We start from the raw sequence: 23,634 nt of genomic DNA, 5'->3' as shown, positions 1-23,634 counted from the left end.
TTGAGGTGTGGCCTCATCAGTGCTGAGCACAGGGAGATGGTCACCCCTCTGTCCCTGCTGGCCACAGTGTTTCCAATATAAGCCAGGATGCCATTGGCCTTCTTGGCCACCTGGGCACACTGATGACTTGTATTCAGTCAACTGTCAACCAGTACCTTCAGGTCCCTCTCCCAGGTTGCAGCTTTCCAACCACACATCCCCAAGTCTGCAGCTTACCATGGGGTTGTTGTGACCCAAGTGCAGGACCTGGCACTTGGCCTTGTTGAACTTTGTATAATTAACCTTGGCCCTTCAGTCTCACTTGTCCAGACCCTGCTGTAAAGCTTTTCTGCCCTCCAGCAGATTGATTTACTCACCCAGCTTGGTGTCACCTGCAGACTTACTGAAGGTGCACTCAATCCCCTCATCCAGATCATTAATAAAGAGGACAGCCCCCAGTACTGAACCTTGGGCACCACTGCTTGTTGTACAAGCCTGTAGAATATCATTATGAGTTATATGGAACCAGCCCAGCGCGGCACCAGCCCAGCGCGGCACCAGCCTCAGCGCGGCACCAGCCTCAGCGCGGCACCAGCCTCAGCGCGGCACCAGCCCAGCGCGGCACCAGCCTCAGCGCGGCACCAGCCCCAGCGCGGCACCAGCCCCAGCGCGGCACCAGCCTCAGCGCGGTACCAGCCTCAGCGCGGCACCAGCCCCAGCGCGGCACCAGCCTCAGCGCGGTACCAGCCTCAGCGCGGCACCAGCCCCAGCGCGGCACCAGCCCAGCGCGGCACCAGCCTCAGCGCGGCACCAGCCCAGCGCGGCCGCCGCTTTCCCGCCCAAACGCCTCCCGCTCGGCTCGCATCCGGTGCCAGCCCGGCGCGGCCAACGACCGCCAGCTCGCAGCGCAGGCCTGGGCCCCGCCACTCCCACACCTCACCGGGGAGGAGCCGAGGGAGGTGGCGGGCGGCAGCTCGGCGTCCTGTGGCGCTGTTCCTTTAAGGAGGAGCGGCTCTGTGGCTTGAGGCTGCGGCGTCAGAGCTTGGAGCCGGGACGAGGCCGCTGGCCAGCCGTCGGTCGCCTCGCGTGGGTGCTGGCCGCCGCCGCCGCCGCTTTGGTGGGTGCCGCGCGGTTCCGGGTGCTGGGACATGAGGGGCTGTGCTCCGCGGCTGTGGCAGAAGGAGGCCCCGGGGCCAGGGGCTGGGGGCCAGGCCCTGTGTGCAGCCGGGCCGCGGCGTACAGGCTGCGCGGGAAACTCGAGCTGCCCGGCAACCGCGGCCGCTAAAGCCGTGAAAAGAGTTAATCGCTGGTTTCCCTTCAGCAGAATGCGTGTCTGGGACCTGAAAAAGGCGTTCCTTGTCTCCTTGCCAGCCGGGATCTCTCTGAAGATGGGTGGCCGTAGCCCTCCTTAGGACAGGGCCCGGGCTGGCCCTCTGCTGCTGCAGAGGCAGGGTGCAGGGCTTCTCCCTCGCAGGAGACAGCCAGCAGACGAAGCCTTTCTGGAGAGGTGGGAGCGCAGAGTTCAAACCCTTACTTTGCTGGGAGTGGGAAAGGTTTGAAATACACTGTAACCTTACCAATACACTGCCGTGGAGGGACAACTGGAAGTCTTTTCCAGGTCTTTCCCAAGCGGGTTGATTCTATAGTCGTGTCCCTAGAGGTGTTCAAAAAAGCATTGGATGTGGCACTTGGAGCCATGGTTTACTTGTCAGGAGGTGTTAGGTAATTGGTTGGACTTGATGATCTCGTAGGTCTTTTCCAACCTGGTTGATTCTATGATTCTAGCCCAGTGCAAAACTGCCATGTGCTGATTAATTTCCTTTAGTTGGCATAGCTTAGAAGTGGTAATGATGTAATCCTCTTTCTGTCAGCATAACTAATGGTCACATCGAAATACTAGCTTTCTTTGGCTATACCCTTGCAATTGAAATGGTGTCTTACATGTAAACAAAATTTAAGACCTTCATGCCTCTGGACTCCATGCAGATAATGTTTTCCTCTTTATTTCCCCTGGAAAGGGAGAAGTTTGCCAGGCATAGTGTGAGGCATTATTTTACATCTTGTCACTTTATACCTTGCCTCAAAGAGAGTCAAGATGTGCAGCTATGATCTCTACAAAATATAAGAAGGTTACACCACCAAGAACAGGGGAGGATCTCCTCCACGTTTCACTCTGCACAGACACAGCAATCTGGAGTGGCCTCGAGCTGCTCAAGGCCTCATCCAGCCTGGCCTTCAACAACCTTAGGCAGGAGGCAGCTACAGCCTCCCTGGGCAGCCTGTGCCAGACTCTCACCACTCTCATACTGAAGAACTTCCTCAGCTCCACTCTAACCCTGCTGTGCCTCAGCTTCAAACCCTTCCTCCTGGTCCTGTCTCTAGACACCCTCAGGAAAAGTCCCTCTGCAGCCTTCCTGTAGGATCCCTTCAGCTATGGAGAGGTGTGGAGATGGCCTTTACCAAGCATCCATGAGCAGCTTGCTTTTGTTTTGTTCCACGCCTCTTCGTGTGTGATGCACTTAGCTGGGCAGTGAGTCACTCCGACCATCTGAGGTGCTGAGGGAAGAATTCCCTGTAGCCCGGCGCTGCACGGGTGCCGTGTGTCCGCTAGAGGGCAGTGTCCTGCCAGGTCCTACCAGGTCCTGCCTTGCAGCGGCATTCTCGTGTGAAGCTGTTAAATCCTTGCCTCATTTGAGATTCATCCTTAACCAAATGTTGCCTAATTTACAGCTGGCTACCAGCCATATTCGAGTAAGGAGTGCTTGGGCTAGATTTTGGTGAAGTGTTCGTTTCTCAGCTTTGTTAAATCAGCTATTATATTAATAGATGCCTTTTTGAGATTCAGCTTGCATTCATAAAAGCCCAAGGAAGGGTTTTGCTTTGGTTCTCTGTATTCCTTCTGTCTGTCTTCTGACGTTCCTCTATTCCTCCTGTCTTTCCTACAACAGTTCACAAAACAGACTCACTTTCACAGCTGTGAGCATCTAGGCCATTTACCCTGCTGCCACAGGCAATTCCTTAACAAACTGTGGTCTGCCACGTGCCTGCAGTGATCTCAGTTCCCTCAGAGCAAAGTGAGCCTAGCAATACTAATACAGTCCTCTCCTTGCTCCAGCCTGAAGAAAGAGGTTGCTGCAAACAGTCAGGGTTTAATTCAATCAAGTGATCTTTGGGAGAAGAGATAAGGATAAAAGTTCCAAGTGACCATGCTTGGTGAAATTGCATTCCTGACCTAGGAACACAAGTCAGCTCAAAGGAAGAGCAAGGAGGCTGGCCTATATGTGCCTTCAGGGCAATAGCATGAAGGAACTGGAGGGAGAGAGTTGTTCACTTGGGGCTTAACCAGCAAGTATGAAAGTTGTGCTGTTCTCTTACCTGAATTATGCAACAGATCATTTTTTTTCTGAAGGGGGTGAGTGCATTCCTGGTGCTGAAGTGTGTTTAAATGTATATCACAGCAAATACTGCAAAATAACTTGGCCCCTGCCAGGCTGTGAACTCAATGACTTCTCCCCTTCTATTAGAGAGCACCCTTTCCCATGGAGAATCAGCCTCTCATTATTTTCATAGGTCGTTGTCATCAACAGTGGATACTGTAGGGAAATCTTGACAGTTAAAAGAAATAAGGGTTTAACTGGAGAAGAGAAAGGTGTGTTGGTGTTGATTTTATCCAACAGCCTTTCAGATCAAAGTCTAAGTGTGTTTGTGAGTACTTGGTTTCCTGTACAGTTTCTCTAGTTTCTCAGTGACTCAGGAATACCTGAGTCTCCTCTGGAGTATTAAGAGGGGCTTAACCAATGCATTGTAAAGACTTGTGCTAACGAGGTTTGAAGCAAAGAAAATCAGATTACTTATCTATGCTACTGCTTGGTCACTGACCCTGGCAATTTAGTGGTGATTTATTATTTCTGGCATAGCTTCCAGGCCTGTTAGCAGAATGCTCTGAGAGGAACTGCCCTGAGGTTTTTAGGAGTCCCTAGAGAACTGCCCTGAGTGCCATGGTGGGGGTTGGAAGGGACCTCTGAAGATCAGCTAGCCATTTCCCCACATCCATAGCATTTGTGAGTCGCAGGTCACATAGAGCAGCGCTCTCCTAGCAGCATCTAACACACACCTTTCCTTTCCTGCAATTATTTCCTTAGTATGGCATTTGAATCTCTGTGCCTTGCCTTTTGCCATGACACATGGGCCAACTTCACACATGTCCTGCAGCATTCTGGGCTTGACTTGGCAGGTTTCTACTGAGCCTGCTGGTTCAGTGTTGGCTTCATAATGCAGCACGTGTGGGGAGCTGTGTTCTTGACACAAGAGCAATGCACGTGCTTAGAGCAAGTATGTGTTTGAAGTACCTTGCAGCTTCCAGCCAAAATGGCAAAGGCTCAGGCAGAATTCAGTTCTGGACAAGCTGTTCTAAAAGACTTCTTCAGTACACAGCAGCCAGCCAGCTATCTGACATGCTACTGGGACATGGGGCTGCTTCAGAACTCATCAAGGAAAAGAGAAGGTGGCAGTGGTAGCACTGGTGCTGACTGCAGTCCTTGGAGGTCACAAATTTGTCTGTCACTATTAAGAAGGGATTTAGTGCCCTAGACTTGTTAAGAGATCCTTCATCCTGGTGTTGGTATGCTAAAGACAAACAAGTTCTCCCTCCCCCATGCTGCTTGCAGTGGAGGCAGACACCTTGTCAGAGTTGTCACATCAAGGTTCTTGCTAAGATGGTGTGCAGGGCCAAACCAGTGAGCTTACCAGGAGGGGAGTGGAACACTGCAACAGGTCGCCCAGGGAGGTAGTTGAGGCCCAATCCCTGGAGATATTCAAGGTGAGGGTGGACAGGGCTCTGGGCAGCTTGGTCTAGTTGGGGATGTCCCTGCTGACTGCAGAGAGCCTGGATGACCTTTGGAGTTCCCTTCCAACCCAGCCCATTCTGTGATTCTGCTTTGCAGTAAAGCAAAGTCTGCCTCAGCTGTGGTTTTATCTTAGCACTGCTGCTGTTGCATTTCCTACCTACCCTAAAGACACAGTATTTTTAATTGCATAGAAGGTTTTTGGAAGCATTAGGTGGTTTGTGAGGCCTTGTCTGCTTGGTGGTTTAGACTAAAGGTGTGAAGCACAAGCATAAACTGAAAAGCTTATTGCATTGCCATTATTTTTTTTCATAAGGAAAATTACTTTGTTCTGCAGCAAACTTTACTTCTGAATGGGAAGATTGACTCTGAAATCCCTACTTTTGTTAACTTTGCCCCTTAACTTTCCCAAGTGCTGCTGTGTAGACAAGCTCTGAAAAAACCCCAATGTTCCCAGTGAAATAAAACTTGGTACAGCTGATAGCAGTGGCTTGTAAGCTGGGAGTAAAATGGAAAGCATCCTAAATTCATCTGTGCCTTGCTGGCAGGATCATATGCTTTTCAACTGCCATAGCCAGCACTGTTTGTACATAGATATCATTCCTTCCCAGTGGTAGTCACTGAGCAGAATCTGTTCTACATGCCAATGGTCTATAAGAGAGCAGGTGTTCCTATACCTAACATATGTCAGCTCTGAACCCAGGGCTGTTCTTTTGACTTTGAATCAGGACACATTCATTCCAAAGTCTGTGATCCTGCCATAAATACTCCTTTTTCTTTGTTGTGGTTGTTGCTGTTATTAGCATTGTGCATTATTGTAAAGAAATGATCACCATGGTAGGCATCTTTAATTGAGTCAAATGGCTTTTCCATGCTCTACCTCAGGGGTTAATTATTTCCCATTTTTAAGAAAATACTGGTTACAAAATGTTCTGGTCACTCTGATTAAGGCAGGTGGGTGTCTTGGTATTGCTGCTGACTACCTACAGAAAAGGTAAAATCAGGTTTGTTTGGAGGGGCTTATCTGGTAACCTTAAGATACAGGTTCCAAAAAGCAGATTTAGTTGAGTTTGTGTGCAGTCTGAGGAACCCCAGGTTAATATACAGGGAGAAATAGGCAACATATGCCTTCTATCTAACTGGGAAATCTGAAAGTAATTTAGTTAATTAGATTCTCAAGCATCCCTGGGAGGTAAGGAAAATCCATGATATGTAAGGATTGCCTCGCTCCTGAAAAAATGTGGTTGCCTCAAGTATTCTCAGATGGGATTTGTTTACCAGACCAGCATCCAGGCCTCTGTGTCTTCCATCTGAAGAACTTCCTGTGCTACTGAAACCCCAGGAATGGCAGCGAGAGGCCTGGTGGAGAAGGAATGATGGGTTAAGGGAGATGATCCCCAAAGTTCAAGGTCAGGATTTAACAGACCAGGGCTTTCTCAACTGGGTGGCTGTTAGGGAGCTTCTGTAACCTCTGAGGATCTTGGGGCTCCCCAGTCTTTTGGAACACTAGGTGACAAGTCGTCACAACTCTGTTTCACCTTGCCCCTAAATCACCTCTGCAGCATATGTCTCTGAGGATCAGGTTTCACCACATAGGCTGAGCAGAAATAGCAGCTTACTGTCAGTAAAGAGGAAAATACAGGTCCCTCATCTCAGCCCTCCCTTTCTCCTGGCTCTGCAGTTCTGCCTCTAGCTTCTCTAACCTTGTACTACCCTTAGCAGTTGTGGGATTCCTCTGCAAGACAGAAACAAGAGGGGGAAAAAAGCCATGGAAGAAAAAAGGAGGTTTTTTCATTGTTACTCAGTTAGTGACTGGTGTGATGCAGTAAGAGTGAAAGCAGAGAGCATGGTGTTTAATGCTGGATACCTGCTGCTCACTCTCTAGCACTGAACAGAATAGAATTAACCAGGTTGGAAAAGACCTTTGAGATCATCAAGTCCAACTATCACCCAACACCTTCTAATCAACTCAACCATGGCACCAAGTGCCTCATCCAGGTTCTTCCTAAACACCTCCAGGGATGGTGACTCTACCACCTCCCTGGGCAGCACATTCCAATGGCAAATCTCTCTTGCTGGGAAGAATTTCTTCCTAACATCCAGCCTAAACCTCCCCTGGTGCAGCTTGAGACTGTGTCCTCTTGTTCTGGTGCTGCTTGCCTGGGAGAAGAGACCAACCCCCACCTGGCTACAACCTCCCTTCAGGTAGTTGTAGACAGAAGGAAGGTCTCCCCTAAGCCTCCTCTTCTCCAAGCTAAGCAATCCCACCTCCCTCAGCCTCTCCTCACAGGGCTGTGCTCCAGACCCCTCTCCAGCTTTTTGCCCTTCTCTGGACACCTTCCAGCATCTCAACATCCTTCCTAAATTGATAGGCCCAGAACTGGACACAGTTCTCAAGGTGTGGCCTAACCAGTGCTGAGCACAGTTTTGCAGAAGTCACTTTACCATTGGATTGTAATTTGCATCACCAGACACTCCACATCAGTTCAGTCTTCTGCAGACATGTTCCCAGTATTGGTGGTCAGGCACAAGTGTGTTCCTCAGGGCTCAGTGTTGGGATCACTTCTGTTTAACATCTTTATTGATGACCTTGATGAAGACACAGAGTGTGTCAGCAGTAAGCTCACAGATGACATCAAGGTAGGTGTCAGTGTTGATCTGCACCAGGGCAGGGAGGCTCTACAGGGGGATTTGGATAGATTGGATCCATGGCAAATGTTAACAGGAGGAGCTTCAACAAGGCCAAGTGCCAAAGGCATCCTGGCTGGGATTAGCAATGCTGCGTCCAGCAGGAGCAGGGAGGGAATTGTGCCCTGTACTCAGCTCTGGTGAGGCCACAGCTAGAGTATTGTGTCCAGTTTTGGGCACCTCAATATGAGAGAGATGTGGAGGTGCTGGAACCAGTGCAGAGGAGGGCAAGGAAGCTGTGAAGGGCCTGGAGAATAAATCTGATGCAGAGAGACTGAAGGAGCTGGGGATGGTTAGTTGAGAAAGAGGCTGAGGGGAGACCTCATTGCTGTCTACAATTACCTGGAAGGACCTTGTAGAGAGGCTGCTGCTGGTCTCTTCTCCCAGGTAACTAGCGATAGAACAAGAGGGAATGGTCTCAAACTGCCACTGGGTAGATTTAGACTGGACTGTAGGTAATTTTTTTTTCCCAGCAAAAGTGATCAGACATTAGAATGAGCTGTCCAAGGAGGTGGTTGAGTCACCAAGCCTGGGTGTGTTTAAAGGTGGTTTGGATGTGGTTCTTGTGGTGATCCTTGTAGAGTAGGGCTGGGTTGGATTGGGTGATCCTGAGGGTCTTCTCCAACCTGAATGTTTCTGTGATTTTGGAGCTAAAAGATTTTTTTGTGTGTTTCTTGCAGGTGCAGATGGATGCTCCCAAAGAAATTCAGCCTGCAGGACAGTTCACTTGCCAGCTGTGTGGCTTAACAGCTCCCTACACATACTATGGGCAGAAGCCACCAAACACACAGTCCCTTGTGTGAGTAAAGTCTTGCATGCTACAGATTCAATTTGTGCTGTGAGCATTGGTAGCCTTGTACTGTGGAATGACCTGCACTGCATGAGCCTAGGAACACACCTTTCTTTTTCCAGAGGGAAGAAAGGGGGGGAAATGTCAACATTGACAGGAAAGACAAAAAAAAAAGGAGCTTTCCCATCCTGCTTCAATAGTCCCAAGTCCTACTATTTGCACATACCCTTACTTTCTTACCAGAACAGTGCTGACCTGCATTTCTGGGAATAGCCCTTTCCTCACAGCTGTGTAACATGTAAACACAGCATGAAGTCAAAGGTTTTTTCAGAGCTGTTAGCCAGGGAGCTAGGGACAGCAATGCTTTTTTGCATGAATTGGACAGTTCTTTGGCAGATTGTAGGACATGACAGTGAGTGGAAATTTAGTACATGTTTACATTTTAGAAGACAAAGCCTTTTCCATCTCTTGCTAAGTAGGGATAGTTTGATCAAGAATGATGCAGTTAGGACTGTGCAGACATGAAACTCCCCATAAAACAAATATTTACCTTTAAAAATATGGGCAGCTCCACTGAGTCCATCCTGGTTAGCAAACCCACCAGGCAGACATGGTCAGGAACGCACCAGAACTGTAAGTCAGGCATGAACTCAACAGTTCATCAGAAATAACAATGCTTAGCATCTAATAAAATGGAAACAGCTGTTGATCACCACCTGCCTGGGCTGTTTGCCTTGGGCAGCTGTATTTTTATCATTCCCAATCACAGAGTCATAGAATGGCTCAGGTTGGAAGAGACCTCAGAGATCATCTGCTCCAACCTCCCTACCAGGGGCAGGGACACCTCTCAACTAGACTCAACTGCTCAAGGCCTCATCCAGCCTGGCCTTCAACATCCCAGGCAGGAGGCAGCCATAACCTCCCTGGGCAGCCTGTTCCAGTCTCACCACCCTCACACTCAAGAACTTCTTCTTCAGCTCCACTCTAACCCTGCTGTGCCTCAGTTTCAAACCATTCCCCCTTGGCCTGTCTCTAGACACCCTCAGGAAATGTCTCTCTGCAGCCTTCCTGGAGGGTCCTTTCAGGTACTGGAAGGCAGCTCTAAGGTCTCTCCAGAGTCTTCTCCAACACCCCCAGCTCCCTCAGCCTATTCTCATAGCAGAGGTGTTCCATCCCTTGGATCACCTCTGTGGCCTCCTCTGGACTCTCTCCAGCAGCTCTGTGTCCTTCCTATGCTGGAGACACCAGAGTGGTACTGGTTTTCCCTCTTCAACCTCCTTCCTAAACTGAGGGGCCCAGAACTGGACACAGGACTCAAGGTGTGGCCAGGTGTGTGGGAATGTTCAAGCCATACTGGTTGTTTTTTAATTGAGTGGAGAGAAGAAAGAAATGCTAGGAAAAATGTGTTTACTGAAAGAGTGGTCAAGCACTGGAACAGATTACCCAGGGAAGGGGTGGAGGTGTTCAAAATGTATAGACATGGCACTCTGGGACATGGTTTAGTGGGCATGATGGTGTTGGGTTGAGGGTTGGACTTGGTGTGTTACCAGAGTCAGTAGGTAAGGCAGTGTGTGTTAACAGAGTTATCTGTTAAATATATATTGTACTCCATATTACTACAGGATCAAAGTTTGATTTAAGTCCAAGCATCAGCCAGCCTTGCAGGGTGCTCTGTGCAGACAGACACCCAGCTGACTTATGTAATATTTTGCCTGCAGCTCCCAGGAAGACTAAGGCCTGAGTCTTTCCCAAGCAGATTGCCACACTCCCTTAATGCTCTGGAACAAGTCTATGACATAAAGCAAGCCTATTTCAGGTCATTGCAATGCTCTGTGCCAGTTGCTCACACTGCCAGGAGGTGGAAATCTTAGTTATGTCAGTGCTGTAAAGCTAAGAGCAGCAAATCCTTTGGATCCTACCCTCACGTGCACACAGCTTTGGAAGGGAGCCTCTAATTAAGAGTAGTGCAATTGAAATGCTATCTTGACAAGGTACTGAAGGCATGCCATAGAAATAGAAGGCAGAAAAATACTTCAAGGTAGAGCTCTGAGAAAAACAGAGCAAGGTGACCTTGAGAGGACCACCAGCTGCCCTAAGCTTGGAAGACAGATACAAAGTGCAGGCCGAGCAGATCAAGTAGAATGAGCTGATACCTTTTTCAGCCTCCACAGTTTCCCCATTTCAGCTCTCCCTTGCTATGACATCTGTTCTTTAAAAGCTGAAATTCCTCCCTTGCAGGATTTTGGAAGAAAGCTATGTCATGAAGGATCCTTTCACTCCTGACAAGAGCAAGTTCCTCATCCTCGGCTCTCACTGCAGTTTGTGTAGCAGAGTGGTGTGTGTTGGTGCAGTAAGTAACAAGCAAAACAGGCTTCTTCAGACATCTGTCTTTGTTCCTGGTGACCTGTTAAAGAAAGATCAAACAGCAAACCCACAAACAGCCTATTTTTATGTCCAGCTAATTGCATGTTCCTGTGGATTCCCCAAGTGAAAGCTCTTTGTACTAAATGCTTACCATCTTAAAGTGCTCTATTTACAGACAAGCCCACCCCAAGCTCACTCAGTGGGTGCTCTTGTCCACTAGCACAAGGAAATGCAAGGGAGATCACATACCACTTCAAGACCTTTAAGATTCAGTAGACCATACCATACCACCAGTAGACTTGTTTTTTTCCTGTACAGGGAACACAGACATCCCTGGGTCTTCAGGTTTGCATGCTCAGCACAGGGCTGTCATCCTGTTTGCAAAAGCTGGTGTAGAAAGTGAGTGGGGAGGAGGGTTGTGCAATGCCATGATAGCTCTCTGAAGAAGAATGGATTTGAGTAGCAGCTGGTAGGCAATCTTAAAACTATGAAATCTGAGTCCAGTCCAGAAAGGTGGTGTAAAACTACAGCTGTCTTCATTCCTCCTTAGTGGCCCCTTTGTTTGTTGTGAGTTCAAAGCAAAAATTAAGACAAGTTATGACACAATGATCAGTGTCTGGAAGCTGCTTTGAGGCAATACAATGAATTGAGAAAATTCAGGTCCCATTCCTTTCCCTTGGCAAACCAGTTCTGTGGCTGCAAGAGAATCAGGACTTGTGCAGTAACCAGGACTGGTGCATGAGCCAACCCATGACAAGACATCACCAGACAGGTTACACAGACAGTGGCCTGCACTTGTTGGACCAGACATCACTGCTCTAACAGCAGCCAGATCCTGGCCTTCTCCTTCAAAGGGGCTGTTTGCTATCCTAGAGTAATGTGCTTGAATCTCAAGTGCAGCTATTAGCAAGAGCACACCTTGGTTTTAAAGCATCAGCTTTAGCAGTGGTCACATGCAACATGTTTAGCCAATTCTGGCATGGCAGTGGTTAGAAGCCAGCTCCACAGACATGATCCTTACTGCAAGTAACTACTAGTGGGAGTTACACTTACTAAAGACTTTGTGAAGATGTAGAGGTTTTTTTCATGCTTGTTGCTGGTTGTAATTCTAATGGGACAAAGGAGTGCTTCTGGCCTCCTCAGAGCATGAGGTGAGACTATCTGGGCAACTCAGACAGCTCCTATGCAAATGCCAGATGGTTTCTGTGTGGGGACTTGAGGAACTCCTGAGGAGAACAGAGAGTGGAATTATCCTGACAACATTTAGAGGGTTGGATAGACACAGCCAAAAGGAAAGTGGTGCACTTGGACAAGTTAGCTGCTTTCTGACTCCTGTCAGGTTTGGTCCACTCTCCTAAGAAAATCACCAAAAGCTCAGACTAGAGATGACAAGTGAGTTGGACTTTTTCCTTTCTGGAGTGCATTCTGATTGCATCTTTGGTAGTTGGGCTGAAGTTTCCAGAGCTAAGTGCAGGTCTCCTCATGGAAATGGGGCTTTGTCTTTTAAAAGATTTATGAATTGTTTCACTTCATCTAGGGCATGGCAATCATAGAATCCTAGAATGGCTCAGGCTGGAAGGGACCTCAGAGCTTACCTGCTCCCCACCATGGTCAGGGACACCTCTCAACTAGTCTCAGCTGCTCAAGGCCTCATCCAACCTCGCCTTCAACTCCCCCAGGGAGGAGGCATCCAGAGCCTCCCTAGGCAGCCTAATCCAGAGTCTCACCACCATCACCAATGTGTAGAAGATGCGTAGCAGTGAACTAGCAGACGCCTCTTCTACTCTTCTTGGTGTTCCTGCCTCTTGTGGAAACATGCCAGTCATTTGCTTGTTGTTATCTGAGTCTTCAAGATCCCCATGATGGTATCACTCAAAGCAAAGCCTTGATTGTAAGTGATTGAGAATAAATTTCTTACCAAACTAGCCAGGCCAGGTAGTGAATCACACATATGGCTGTGGTTTCAAAATGTCTTTAGCAATACTGCTTAGGTAACATTGAGAGGGATCTGCAGAAATTGTAATTAGTGTTTAAACACCCACACCACAGAGCAGGTAAACACAGATTGTTCTCTTTCATGGAGGGAGAATTTAGAGTGCAGAGAAGTAAAAACTTACCCAAGTTATCCAACTTATACAACCTATCCAAGGCAGAAGAGAGAGCCATAGGCTGGATAGTATCTCTGTGGATTGGTTTTGGTGCTTGCTTATGCTTGACCCAAGCAGATCAACTCAGCCCTGTGCTGAGCATTTCCATAATGTTCATAGAATCCTAGAATGGCTCAAGTTGGAAGGGACCTCAGTGATCATCTACTGCAACCTGCCCACCATGGGCAGGGACACCTCTCAGCTACACTCAGCTGCTCAAGGCCTCATCCAGCCTGGCCTTCAACACCCCCACACAGGAGGCAGCCACAGCCTCCCTGGGCAGCCTGTTCCACAGTCTCACCACCCTCATACTCAAGAACTTCTTCCTCAGCTCCAGTCTAACCCTGCTGTGTATCAGCTTCAAACCATTCCCCCTTGTCCTGTCTCTAGACACCCTCAGGAAAAGTTCCTCTGCAGCTTTCCTGCAGGATCCCTTCAGGTACTGGAAGGCAGCTCTAAGGTCCCCCTGGAGTCTTCTCTTCTCCAGGCTGAACACCCCCAGCTCCCTCAGCCTGTCCTCACAGCAGAGCTGCTCCAGCCCTTGGATCATCTTTGTGGCCTCCTCTGGACTCTTTCTAACAGCTCTGTGTCCCTTCTTATGCTGGGGACACCAGACCTGGGTGCAGTGCAACATCAGAATTGAAGCTTTCTTGGACATTTTTGATAAAGAAGCTGGGCCAAGCTGATGGAATGTTTTTAGTGACAGGTTTCTTTCATCTCTATGTTCATTCTGAATATAACTGGACTAACCTGTGGCAAAATGAAGACTTTTCTGACCTTAGCTTTGGCAACAGGGCTTGATTTATTTTGCTGGCTTTGATAGCTAAAGGAGACTTAGATACAGACCAGATTCCAGGCTTTTCATGAGATAGCTCCTGCTACCTGTCAATTCTTTCCTCACAGTTGCTGTGCCAAGGAAAATCAAGGTACTGAGGAACTGTTCTGATTAATGCTCATAAATTCACTTCTCCAAAGTGAGTATTTTTCACAAGGGCTTTTAGTGATAGGATGAGGGGAAATGTCTTTAAGCTGGAAGAGGTGAGATTTAGACTGGGTGTTAGGAAGAAATCCTTTCCAGTGAGGGTGGTGAGTTACTGGAGCAGGCTGCCCAAAGAGGTGTCCTTCTCTGGAGGTGTTCAAAACCTGCCTAGATGCATTCCTGTGTGGCCCACTGTAGGTGATCCTGCTCTGGCAGGAGGCGGTTGGACTAGGTAGTCTTTTGAGGTGCCTTCCAACCTCTAGCATTTTGTGATTCTGTTGTGGATGTCCCCTCCCTGGAGCTGTTCAAGGCCAGGTTGGACAGGACCTTGAGCAGCCTAGTCTAGTAGGAAGTGTCCCTACCCATGGCAGGGGGGTTGGACCTAGATGATCTTTAAAGTCCCTTCCAAAGCAAACCATTCAGTGATTCTATGAAGAGTCTCTTAAGGCTCACTCGGTTTCTTTACTACAGTCAGCTTGGGCAAAATCCCACACAAAGGAAGCTACTAAAGGTGCTTTCCAAAGTCCTAAGGAAGGTCAGTTCCTCTTCTTCCTGTTTCCTTTTCAGAAAATGGGAGAGGAAATGATATAACCTGACCATCAGAGTAATTTAACACAGTTAGTTATGTCTTCTTGCAACGCAAACTGAAGACAGGAGAAGAGAAGAGGAGGCTTTTGGAGAAAAAAGGGAGGGAAAGGAGCAGGTTTGATCCTGAGGGAACTGGCAGATGAATTTGTCAGACTACTGTCCATTAGATTTGAAAAGCCATGGCAATCTGATGGTCTCCCTCCTGCCTTAGTCATGGAAATGGTAAAAGATACCAATCTCTGAACATGAGGGAACTCTTCTTTGAGGGTAACAGCACTAGAACTGGCTGCCCTGAAAGGTTGTGGAATCTCTGGAGATGGACAAAACCTGTCTGGATGCATTCCTGTTCAACCTCCCTTAGGTGGAGGGTTGGACTGGATGATCTCTGGAGGTCTCTTCTAACCTCCACCATTCTGTGATTTTGCAATTATCCAGTTAGACACAGCAGCCTATCAGGATAATGGTCAAAGAAGGGCTGAACTGTACCCAGTAAGTGTAATCCACAGGGTTTCAAAATAACATCTAGGCTGAACAATCCCACAGCTGAGGGAGGATGACCAAACCTGTGCAGACCCAGCACCTAGGTGTGCAATGGTTTGTATTGTGTAAGCCAGAGCTGGGCACTCAGTTCAGCTCAAGGAAATTTGCAGATGACACCAAGCTGGGGGCAGGAGTTCATCTGTTAGAGGGTGGGAGAGCTCTGCAGAGGGACCTTGCCAGGCTGGACAGATGGGCAGAGTCCAAGGGCAGGAGATTGAACACATCCAAGTGCCAGGTTCTGCACATTGGCCACAACAACCCCATGCAGTGCTACAGGCTGGGGTCTGAGTGGCTGGAGAGCAGCCAGGCAGAGAGGGACCTGGGGGTACTGGTGGACAGCAGCTGAACATGAGCCAGCACTGTGCCCAGGTGGCCAAGAAGACCTATGACATCCTGGCCTGTATCAGGAACAGTGTGGCCAGCAGGAGCAGGGAGGTCATTGTGCCCTGTACACTGCACTGGTTAGGCCACACCTTGAGTCCTATGTCCAGTTCTGGGCCCCTCAGTTTAGGAAAGATGTTGAGTTGCTGGAAGGTGTCCAGAGAAGGGCAACAAAGCTGGGGAGGGGTCTGGAGCACAGCCCTGTGAGGAGAGGCTGAGGGAGCTGGGGTTGCTTAGCCTGGAGAAGAGGAGGCTCGGGGGAGACCTTCTTGCTGTCTACAACAACCTGAAGGGAGGTTGTAGGTGGGTTGTAGGTGGGTGGGCGTTGGTCTCTTCTCCCAGGCAACCAGCACCAGAACAAGAGGACACAGTCTCAAGCTGTGCCAGGGTAGGTTTAGGCTGGATGTTAGGAAGAAGTTCTTCATAGAAAGAGCGATTGGCCATTGGAATGTGCTGCCCAGGGAGGTGGTGGAGTCACCATCATCGGAGGTGTTTAGGAAGAGCCTGGATGAGGCACTTGGTGCCATGGTTTAGTTGATCAGATGGTGTTGGGTGATAGGTTGGACTCAATGATATCGAAGGTCTTTTCCAAGGTGGTTATTTCTGCCCCAAGTGAGATTAAAACACTTAAAGTAAATGCAGTTTAAGCACCAGTAAGGCAGTGAGGAGCTGCATCTTACCAGCAGGGTTCCCCACTGGCAGAACATGGGAAAAACCTCTTCCCTCCTTTGCTGTTGAAGAGTGGTGTAGTGCCGGTCGCCGTGGAGCCGGGAATGTCACCTGCAGGCAGGGGCAGCTGTGTGCCATTTTGCAATGCAAACAGGAATAGCAAGGCCAACTTCAACCCTAATCTTCCCTTTTTAATTGGCAGCTTAAAGTATTAAGGATACCAAGAGACAAAAAACAGTAGGCTCTGGAGGTTGTGCAACTGAAATCCAGATTCAAGGCTTTTCATAGACCAAGGCCTCACAGTAGCTCTGCATATGAAAGTGCCTGGCAGAGAAGAAAAGGACAATAGATGGAATTGTTCTGGTTGGAAAAGACTTTAAAGATCATTGAGTCCAACCATTATCTAACACTACTGAGTCTGGTGCTAAGCCATGTCTCACAGTACCACATCCATGCATCTCTTAACCATGTCCAGGGATGGATTCAGCCACCTCCCTGGGGAGCCTGTTGCAGTGTTTGAGAACCCTTTCAGTCAAGAGATTTCTTCCAATATCCAATCTAAACCTTCTTGTGTGCCATTCCCTCTCATTGTATCACTTGTTACTAGGAAGAAGAACCTGAAACTCAGCTGGCTCCAACCTCCTTTCAGGTAGCTGTAGAGAGCCAGAAGGTCTCCCCTCAGCCCCCTCTTCTTCAGACTAAACCAGCCCAGTTTCCCTAGCCACTCCTCATCAGGCCTGTGCTGCAGAGTTGATCCTCAGATTTGGAAGTCACACAGAAGCAGGCTGATTGGGATTTTGATGTAATCATCTGCTGAATCTGCTGCTGAAGTCCAGATAGTGACATGGGAAACAAAAGCAAGAATAGAAGCCCAGAAATATCCAAGCCAAGACTCAGGAGAAAAGCCAGCTGCAAATGACCATGGCAAGAGGAAAACTTTTCCATTTAGGGTAAACCCCATGGAATCCATTACTCCCCAAAAGATGTCCTGATCCATCTGAGCTGATGTCTTTATTCATGTTTAAATCCCCAAGAATAATCCATCAGCAACACCAGCTCCAGCTTACCTGCTATATCCTGTTTGGAATTTAGTGATCAGCACACTAGGAGAGCCATGGACTTTGGTCTGGCCATGGGGCAGAGGGATAAAACATTAGTTAGCTGCATTCCCAGTTGGCCAAACTCTGTACTGCAAGGAGATTAAAATACTCCAGTTTTTTCTTCCTCTTAGTCAGTCACTAAGATCCCAAATACTGCCTCCAGTTCTGGTGCCCTCAGCATAAGAAGGACACAGCGCTGCTGGAGAGAGTCCAGAGAAGGCCACAAAGATGATCCAAGGGCTGGAACAGCTCTGCTGTGAGGACAGGCTGAGGGAGCTGGGGATGTTCAGCCTGGAGAAGAGAAGACTCCAGGGGGACCTTAGAGCTGCCTCCCAGTACCTGAAGGGATTCTCCAGGAAGGCTGCAGAGAGACTTTTCCTGAGGGTGTCTAGAGACAGGACAGGGGGAAATGGTTTGAAGCTGAGGGAGATCTGGGTTAGACTGGAGCTGAGGAAGAAGTTCTTGAGTGTGAGGGTGGCAAGACTGTGGCACAGGCTGCCCAGGGAGGCTGTGGCTGCCTCCTGCCTGGGAGTGTTGAAGGCCAGGCTGGGTGAGGCCTTGAGCAGCTGAGTGTAGCTGAGAGGTGTCCCTGCCCATGGTGGGGAGGTTGGAGGAGATGAGCTGTGAGGTCCCTTCCAACCTGAGCCATTCTATGATTTCTGTGAAATAATGCTTGCAGGACAGGCCAGTTTGAAGGATGTGTTACTGTGCTTTTTAGCAGTGAGCTGATGAAGGTCACTTCTTTAAGAGGAACAGTATGATAGCTGGTTTGGTTCGCAACTGCTGTGGAGCCAGCTTTTATTTGTCACCCACTTAGCTCTAGGCAGATGTTAGAATTATTGAACAGGAAGAAGTAGAATTGCTGGAATAGTCCAGCCTAGCAGAAGAGTTGTAAGTCTAGATGTGGTTTAATGAGGCTGGAATTTAAGCAGTTCCAGTTTGTTCATCCTGCTAATATTACTCTGTTTATGTTTTTCCACAGGAATGTAGCCTGTTCTACTCCAAAAGGTTCTGCCTGCCTTGTGTGAAGAAAAACCTAAAGGCCTTTCCTTTGGAAATACAAGAAGATATGGAGAAAAAGAAGTCCCAGCAAGGAAAAATGGATGCAAGAACATAAATACTGAAGGACCAAGAGAGGGAGTTCTCTGGCTGGGGTTTCTCCTCTCCTTTTGGAGGCTATCATGTTGCTCCTTTTAAAGAGGTGACCTTCATCAGCTGGCTGCTGCACAGCACAGTAGCACGTTTCCCTGGAGCTGGCTGGGCTCCAAGCATTATCAAGCAGCAAGTGCAGGGCCAGCAGCACAGCCTCAAAGTGGTGAAGAGCCATAAAGCAAGGCAGCCAGGCCTGTTGTCACCACATACAGCAAAGCACCAACCAGGACAGGAACCATGGCTGAGTCTTCACATTTGGTGCTTTGTTCTGGACATGCTGCAGCATTAGGAGAATCTGAGACAGATTTGTCTGGCTTATTTCAGGGCACAGTGACTGAAATCCAACAAGGACAATCTAGAGTCTCATGTGTGGGAAAGAACAAGCCCATGGACTAGTAGAGGCTGGGGGCTGACCTTTTGGAGAGCAGCTCTGGGGAAAAGGACCTGGGGGTCCTGGTGGACCGCAGGATGCCCATAAGCCAGCAATGTGCCCTTGTGGCCAAGAAAGCCAAGGGCATCCTGGGGTGGATTAGAAGCACTGTGATTTAGGAGGTGCAGAAAGGTTCTCCTGCCCCTCTGCTCTACCCTGGTGAGGCTGCATCGGGAATATTGTGTCCAGTTCTGGGCCCCTCAGTTCAGGAAGGACCTTAGGAAACTGCCTGAAAGAGTCCAGCACAGCAGGCAGTGAACATCTCCCTGTGAGGACAGGCTGAAGGAGCTGGGGCTTGGAGCAGAGGAGCCTGAGGCCTGCCCTCATTGCTGGGGATAAAGATGTGCAGGACTGGAGCCAGGCTCTGCTCAGGGATGTCCAAGAACAGGACAAGGTGCACTGGGGGCAAGCTGGAGCAGAGGAGGTGCCACAGGAACAGAAGGGAAAAACTTTTTCCCTGTGAGGGTGCCAGAGCCCTGGAGCAGGCTGCCCAGAGAGGCTGTGGAGTCTGCTCTGAAGACTTTTCAAACCCTCCTGGATGTGACCTGCCCTGGGTGCTCCTGCTCTGACAGAGGGATTGGACTGGATGATCTTTCAAGGCCTTTTCCAAGCCCTAACACACTGTGATGCTGTGATTCCAGAAGGTCAGCATACACCCACTGCCAACCTGGCAGTGCTGTCCTGATAAGATTACAGAAGATAAGAAATTCCAAGCTCTAAGTCTAAAGTCAAACTGTCAGAAGCAAATGCCACATGTAGCCATAGGAACACCTGGATGATAATCTCAGTATTAACCTAGCAGGAAGATGTCTGAAGAGAGCTGCTCTTGGAAGAGAATACCAGTATAATAACAGTAATACTAAAATGTACTTCCAAGTCATTTGCACTTGCAGTCCCTTTCTGCCAGTCTTCCAGCCCATGGCAATTACAGGAAGAGAAGAGGACCCTCAGTAGATCCTCCTCATGCCTTACAGGTCAGGATGACTTCCTTCTCACATGCACATCAGTTCATCTGGAAATAGAAAACTTCAGTTAGTAAGATCAGTTCTTTCCTGAACTAAGCAATCAAACTGCACCTAGAACAGGGGGCTCAGAAACAGTTTCAGTCCTAAAAGGGTTAAAGAAAATGTTAGGGAAACAGCAGCTTGTTTCATAGGAGCCTAGAATGGCTCATGTTGGAAGGGACCTCACTGATCATCTACTCCAACCTCTTAGCTAGAGGGGCAGGGACACCTCTCATCTAGACTCAGCTGCTCAAGGCCTCATCCAACCTGGCCTTCTACACCCCCAGGCAGGAGGCAGCCACAGCCAACCTGGGCAGCCTGTTCCAGACTCTTGTGCTGAAGAACTTCTTCCTCAGCTCCAGTCTAGCCTTGCTCTCTCTCAGCTTCAAACCATTCTCCCTTGGCCTGTCAGGAAAAGTCCCTCTGCAGCCTTCCTGGAGGATCCCTTCTGGCACTGGGAGGCAGCTCTAAGTTCCCCCTGGAGTCTTCTCTTCTCCAGGCTGAACACCCCCAGCTCACTCAGCCTGTCCTCACAGCAGAGCTGTTCCAGCCCTTGGATCATCTTTGTGGCCTCTTCTGGACTCTCTCCAGCAGCTCTGTGTCCTTCTGCTGGGGACACCAGAACTGGAGCCAGGATTGGAGGTGAGGTCTCAGCAGAGCAGAGTCAAGAGGCAGAATCCCCTCTCTTGCCCTGCTGCCCACACTGCTCTGGCTGCAGCCCAGCACACAGCTGCCTGCTGGGCTGCATGAGGGCACTGCTGGCTCCTGGGGAGCTGCTCCGCAATCAATACACCCACATCTCCTTCTTCAGAGCTGCTCTCTACCCACTCTGCTTCCATCAGATTCGTCTCTCCAACCATGACATTGCAGTGAGTTACTTTGCTGGCAAGCACAGCTCAGCACCAGTCAGTAAATTCACTTTGAAAAACACTTATTTTTTTAATAACCACTGAGGCAAAACCTTGTTGCAGTTGAACTCTCCTTACATTCAGCCTTAAAGGATGACTTCCATTGGGTTTTTTTCAAAGCACGTGGGTTCCTACCTGTCTCTACAAACAGTGAGTTCTCAACCTCTTAGTTTGAGAAGGAGACTGAAAAACAGAATGTAGAAAGGAAGAAAAGAAAAAGTTTAGTTCAAGTTGTTTGGTTGTTTTTGTTTTTTTTTAATCCTAGATGTGTAGGCTGCTAACATTTGAGAGTGCATCACCATCCTGAGGTCACTTTGACACTCACCAGTGCAAGTCACTTTGTCTTTCCCACAGACCCCTGTGAGAGGAGGGCTTTCATTCTCTCTTGAAAATATACTTTGGATTGCTCTGGCAGAAAGAAGCTTGCTCCAGCACAATTAGCTTTGCCTACTGCTCCCTGCAGCTTCTGTATTTACTGTAGTAAAACACAGCCCAAACCTCCTGGAAGGAGAGATGACTGAAAACGGGGACCTGGGGTTCTTTTTTTTTCCCCTCTTTAATATTGATATCTTGATTTAACTAAACAGTTGTTGGTGATTAGGGTTTGGCCACGTTAACAAAAACGTGCTTTTGTGTGTCTGTTGTATCAGATAACAGCCAGTTGAAGAGGTGATAAAGGGTTCTAAGAGCCCAACGAGATTAACCTCTTGTGTTCCACCCTCAAAGGAAACCCAGAGTAGTTGTCTGTAAAGGCTGTGAAATAGCAGCGGTGTGGCAAGTAGCTCACCTGAGCAGCTGACAGGGCTTGGTCAGACGGTTCCCAGGGACACTCTTAAAACACATTCTTTAGGATAGAATAGAATCAACCAGGTTGGAAAAGACCTTGAAGATCACCAAGTCCAACCTATCACCCAACACCATCTAATCAACTCAACCATGGCACCAAGTGCCTCATTCAGGCTCTTCTTAAACGCCTCCAGTGATGGTGACTCCACCACCTCCCTGGGCAGCACATTCCAATGGCCAATATCTCTGGGAAGAACTTCTTCCTAACATCCATCCTAAACCTCCCCTGGTGCAGCTTGAGACTATGTCCTCTTATTCTGGTGCTGGTTGCCAGAAGAGACCAACCCCCTCCTGGCTACAACCTTCCTTCAGGTAGTTGTAGACAGCAAGAAGGTCTCCCCTGAGCCTCCTCTTCTCCAGGCTAAGCAACCCCAGCTCCCTCAGCCTCTCCTCACAGGGCTGTGCTCCAGACCCCTCCCCAGCTTTGTTGCTCTTCTCTGGACACCTTTCAGCAACTCAACAGCTTTCCTGATTTGAGGGGCCCAGAACTGGACACAGTACTCAAGGTGTGGCTGAGTACTGGGCAGAATGGCTTCCCTGCTCCTGCTGGCCACACTATTCCTGATCCAGGCCAGGATGCCATTAGATTTGTTCTGAGTGAAGAACCGATACTGTCCTTTCCCCTGCTGAAACCAGAGGGAAGGAATTATGGCTCCTGAGAAGGCTCCCACCTGTCCCCCACTATTCCTTTCCCAGAGGAGAGGGAGGAAGGATTTGCTGTCTGCACACAGAAGCTGTTCAATACCCACAGACACTCTTCCCAGAAGGGACATGGCCCAGCCAACAGCTCTCTTACTACCCGCAGGGCAAAGGCACTGTGTCTGCATGAAGGCCAGACATCCCTGGAGGATCTGAATGTGCCAGAGGTAGCGAGATACAGATTTGTACAGCTCTCAAGGTGGTTCTTTGCATTCTGGACCACCCCCAGAGGATTTGCTCACAGTTCCTGCTGCACATCACCAGCAGCTCCGGCGCGATCGCACCGCTGGCCACAGCAGCGGAAAGCAGAGCTTGCATCCTGCCAAGCTGTTGCCTGCTTTGTACTTTCCCATACAACTGAGTATATTTTTTTGGGTCTCCATTCATTTGCAATGAACGCCAAGAAACTTCTTGCATGGATCATAAGGCTGCTATCTTCTCCACACCAGAGATTCCTGTACTTGCATAGCCAACACGAGCAGACAGCCCAAAATACAACAGCTTTAAGTACCTTATCCTTAGTCTTGTAGCCCTTAGTTAAGGCCCAGCCTGTAATCAGACTAATCTGTTTGGTGCATGTAGCCTATCATGCCCTGGGCAGAGGCAACTCATCTGACACTTGAGGTCCTTGCAATAGGAGTTCTGTTTTGCAACATCCTTGCCACGGAGTCTGACAGGATCCACTATCACAAGGAGAAAAAGAAACCCACACAGATACAGAAAGCAGAAAGGAAAACAGAAAGGAAAGAGCCTTGCCAGAGGGTGAGTTAACAACGAGTTTGTATCATCTAGGGAGAGCTTTAAGTGCCTCACCTGTAGTACCTCTGAAAGGTTTTCTTCTTCACTCCCCATAGGCAGCAATGAAGGAGCTAGGGGCTACCCAGAGACAGCCCAGCAGAGCTGTTACAACAAATGGCCGCAGGCAGCACACCTCTGTGGGAGCACAGAGCATGTGCAAATTTCAAGTTGCAGCCATTTGGGATACTGAAATCTTCTCTTATGATAAATATAAGGCAGGCAGTGGGAAATCATCACTGCAGCATCCAGTGCAGGCTGTCCTTGAAGCAGCTGCCATGTTGCCCACAGCAAAATTCAAGTGCATCTTTAAAAGCTGACTCTGTTCCTGCAGGAAGCTTTGGTTAGTAGGACTAGTGCAGGCACAGGCTTACCCCTGTAGCACAGTGACAGCACATGCACAGGCTCACACATGCGAGCACAGCGACAGCACATACACAGGCTCACCTGTGCGAGCACAGCGACAGCACAGGCAAAGGCTCACCCCTGTAGCACAGCAACAGCACAGGCACAGGCTCACCCCTGCGAGCACAGCGACAGCGCAGGCACAGGCTCAACCCTGCGAGCACAGCAACAGCACATGCAAAGGCTCACACTTGCGAGCACAGCGACAGCACAGGCACAGGCTCACCCCTGCGAGCACAGCGACAGCGCAGGCACAGGCTCAACCCTGCGAGCACAGCAACAGCACATGCAAAGGCTCACACTTGCAAGCACAGCGACAGCACAGG

The 23,634-nt window shown here is 49.1% G+C and overlaps 1 protein-coding gene across 1 annotated transcript; it reads left to right on the top strand.

The window, feature by feature from the left end:
- The first annotated feature begins 947 nt into the window (after positions 1–947).
- On the top strand, positions 948–22,623 carry CDPF1 (cysteine rich DPF motif domain containing 1). The gene is made up of 4 exons (XM_068168112.1): positions 948–1,096; positions 8,192–8,310; positions 10,540–10,651; positions 18,052–22,623. Exons 2-4 carry the CDS (start codon positions 8,198–8,200, stop codon positions 18,184–18,186), a joined length of 360 nt encoding a protein of 119 aa, XP_068024213.1. The 5' UTR covers positions 948–1,096; positions 8,192–8,197; the 3' UTR covers positions 18,187–22,623.
- The last annotated feature ends 1,011 nt before the right edge of the window (positions 22,624–23,634 follow it).

The sequence above is a fragment of the Melanerpes formicivorus genome, unplaced genomic scaffold (assembly GCF_026170545.1).
Source record: "Melanerpes formicivorus ecotype bairdi unplaced genomic scaffold, bMelFor1.0.p_v2 SCAF_132, whole genome shotgun sequence".
Lineage (NCBI taxonomy): Eukaryota > Metazoa > Chordata > Aves > Piciformes > Picidae > Melanerpes > Melanerpes formicivorus.
The sequence above is the reverse complement of the archived record's forward strand: the minus strand, read 5'-3'. Positions and strand labels throughout refer to the sequence as shown.

Coding starts and splice junctions, on each gene's coding strand:
- CDPF1 (XM_068168112.1), top strand. CDS start 8,198: ATGGATGCTCCCAAAGAAATTCAGCCTGCAGGACAGTTCACTTGCCAG. Junction 8,311..10,539: donor CCAAACACACAGTCCCTTGT/GTGAGTAAAGTC, acceptor CCTCCCTTGCAG/GATTTTGGAAGAAAGCTATG. Junction 10,652..18,051: donor GAGTGGTGTGTGTTGGTGCA/GTAAGTAACAAG, acceptor GTTTTTCCACAG/GAATGTAGCCTGTTCTACTC.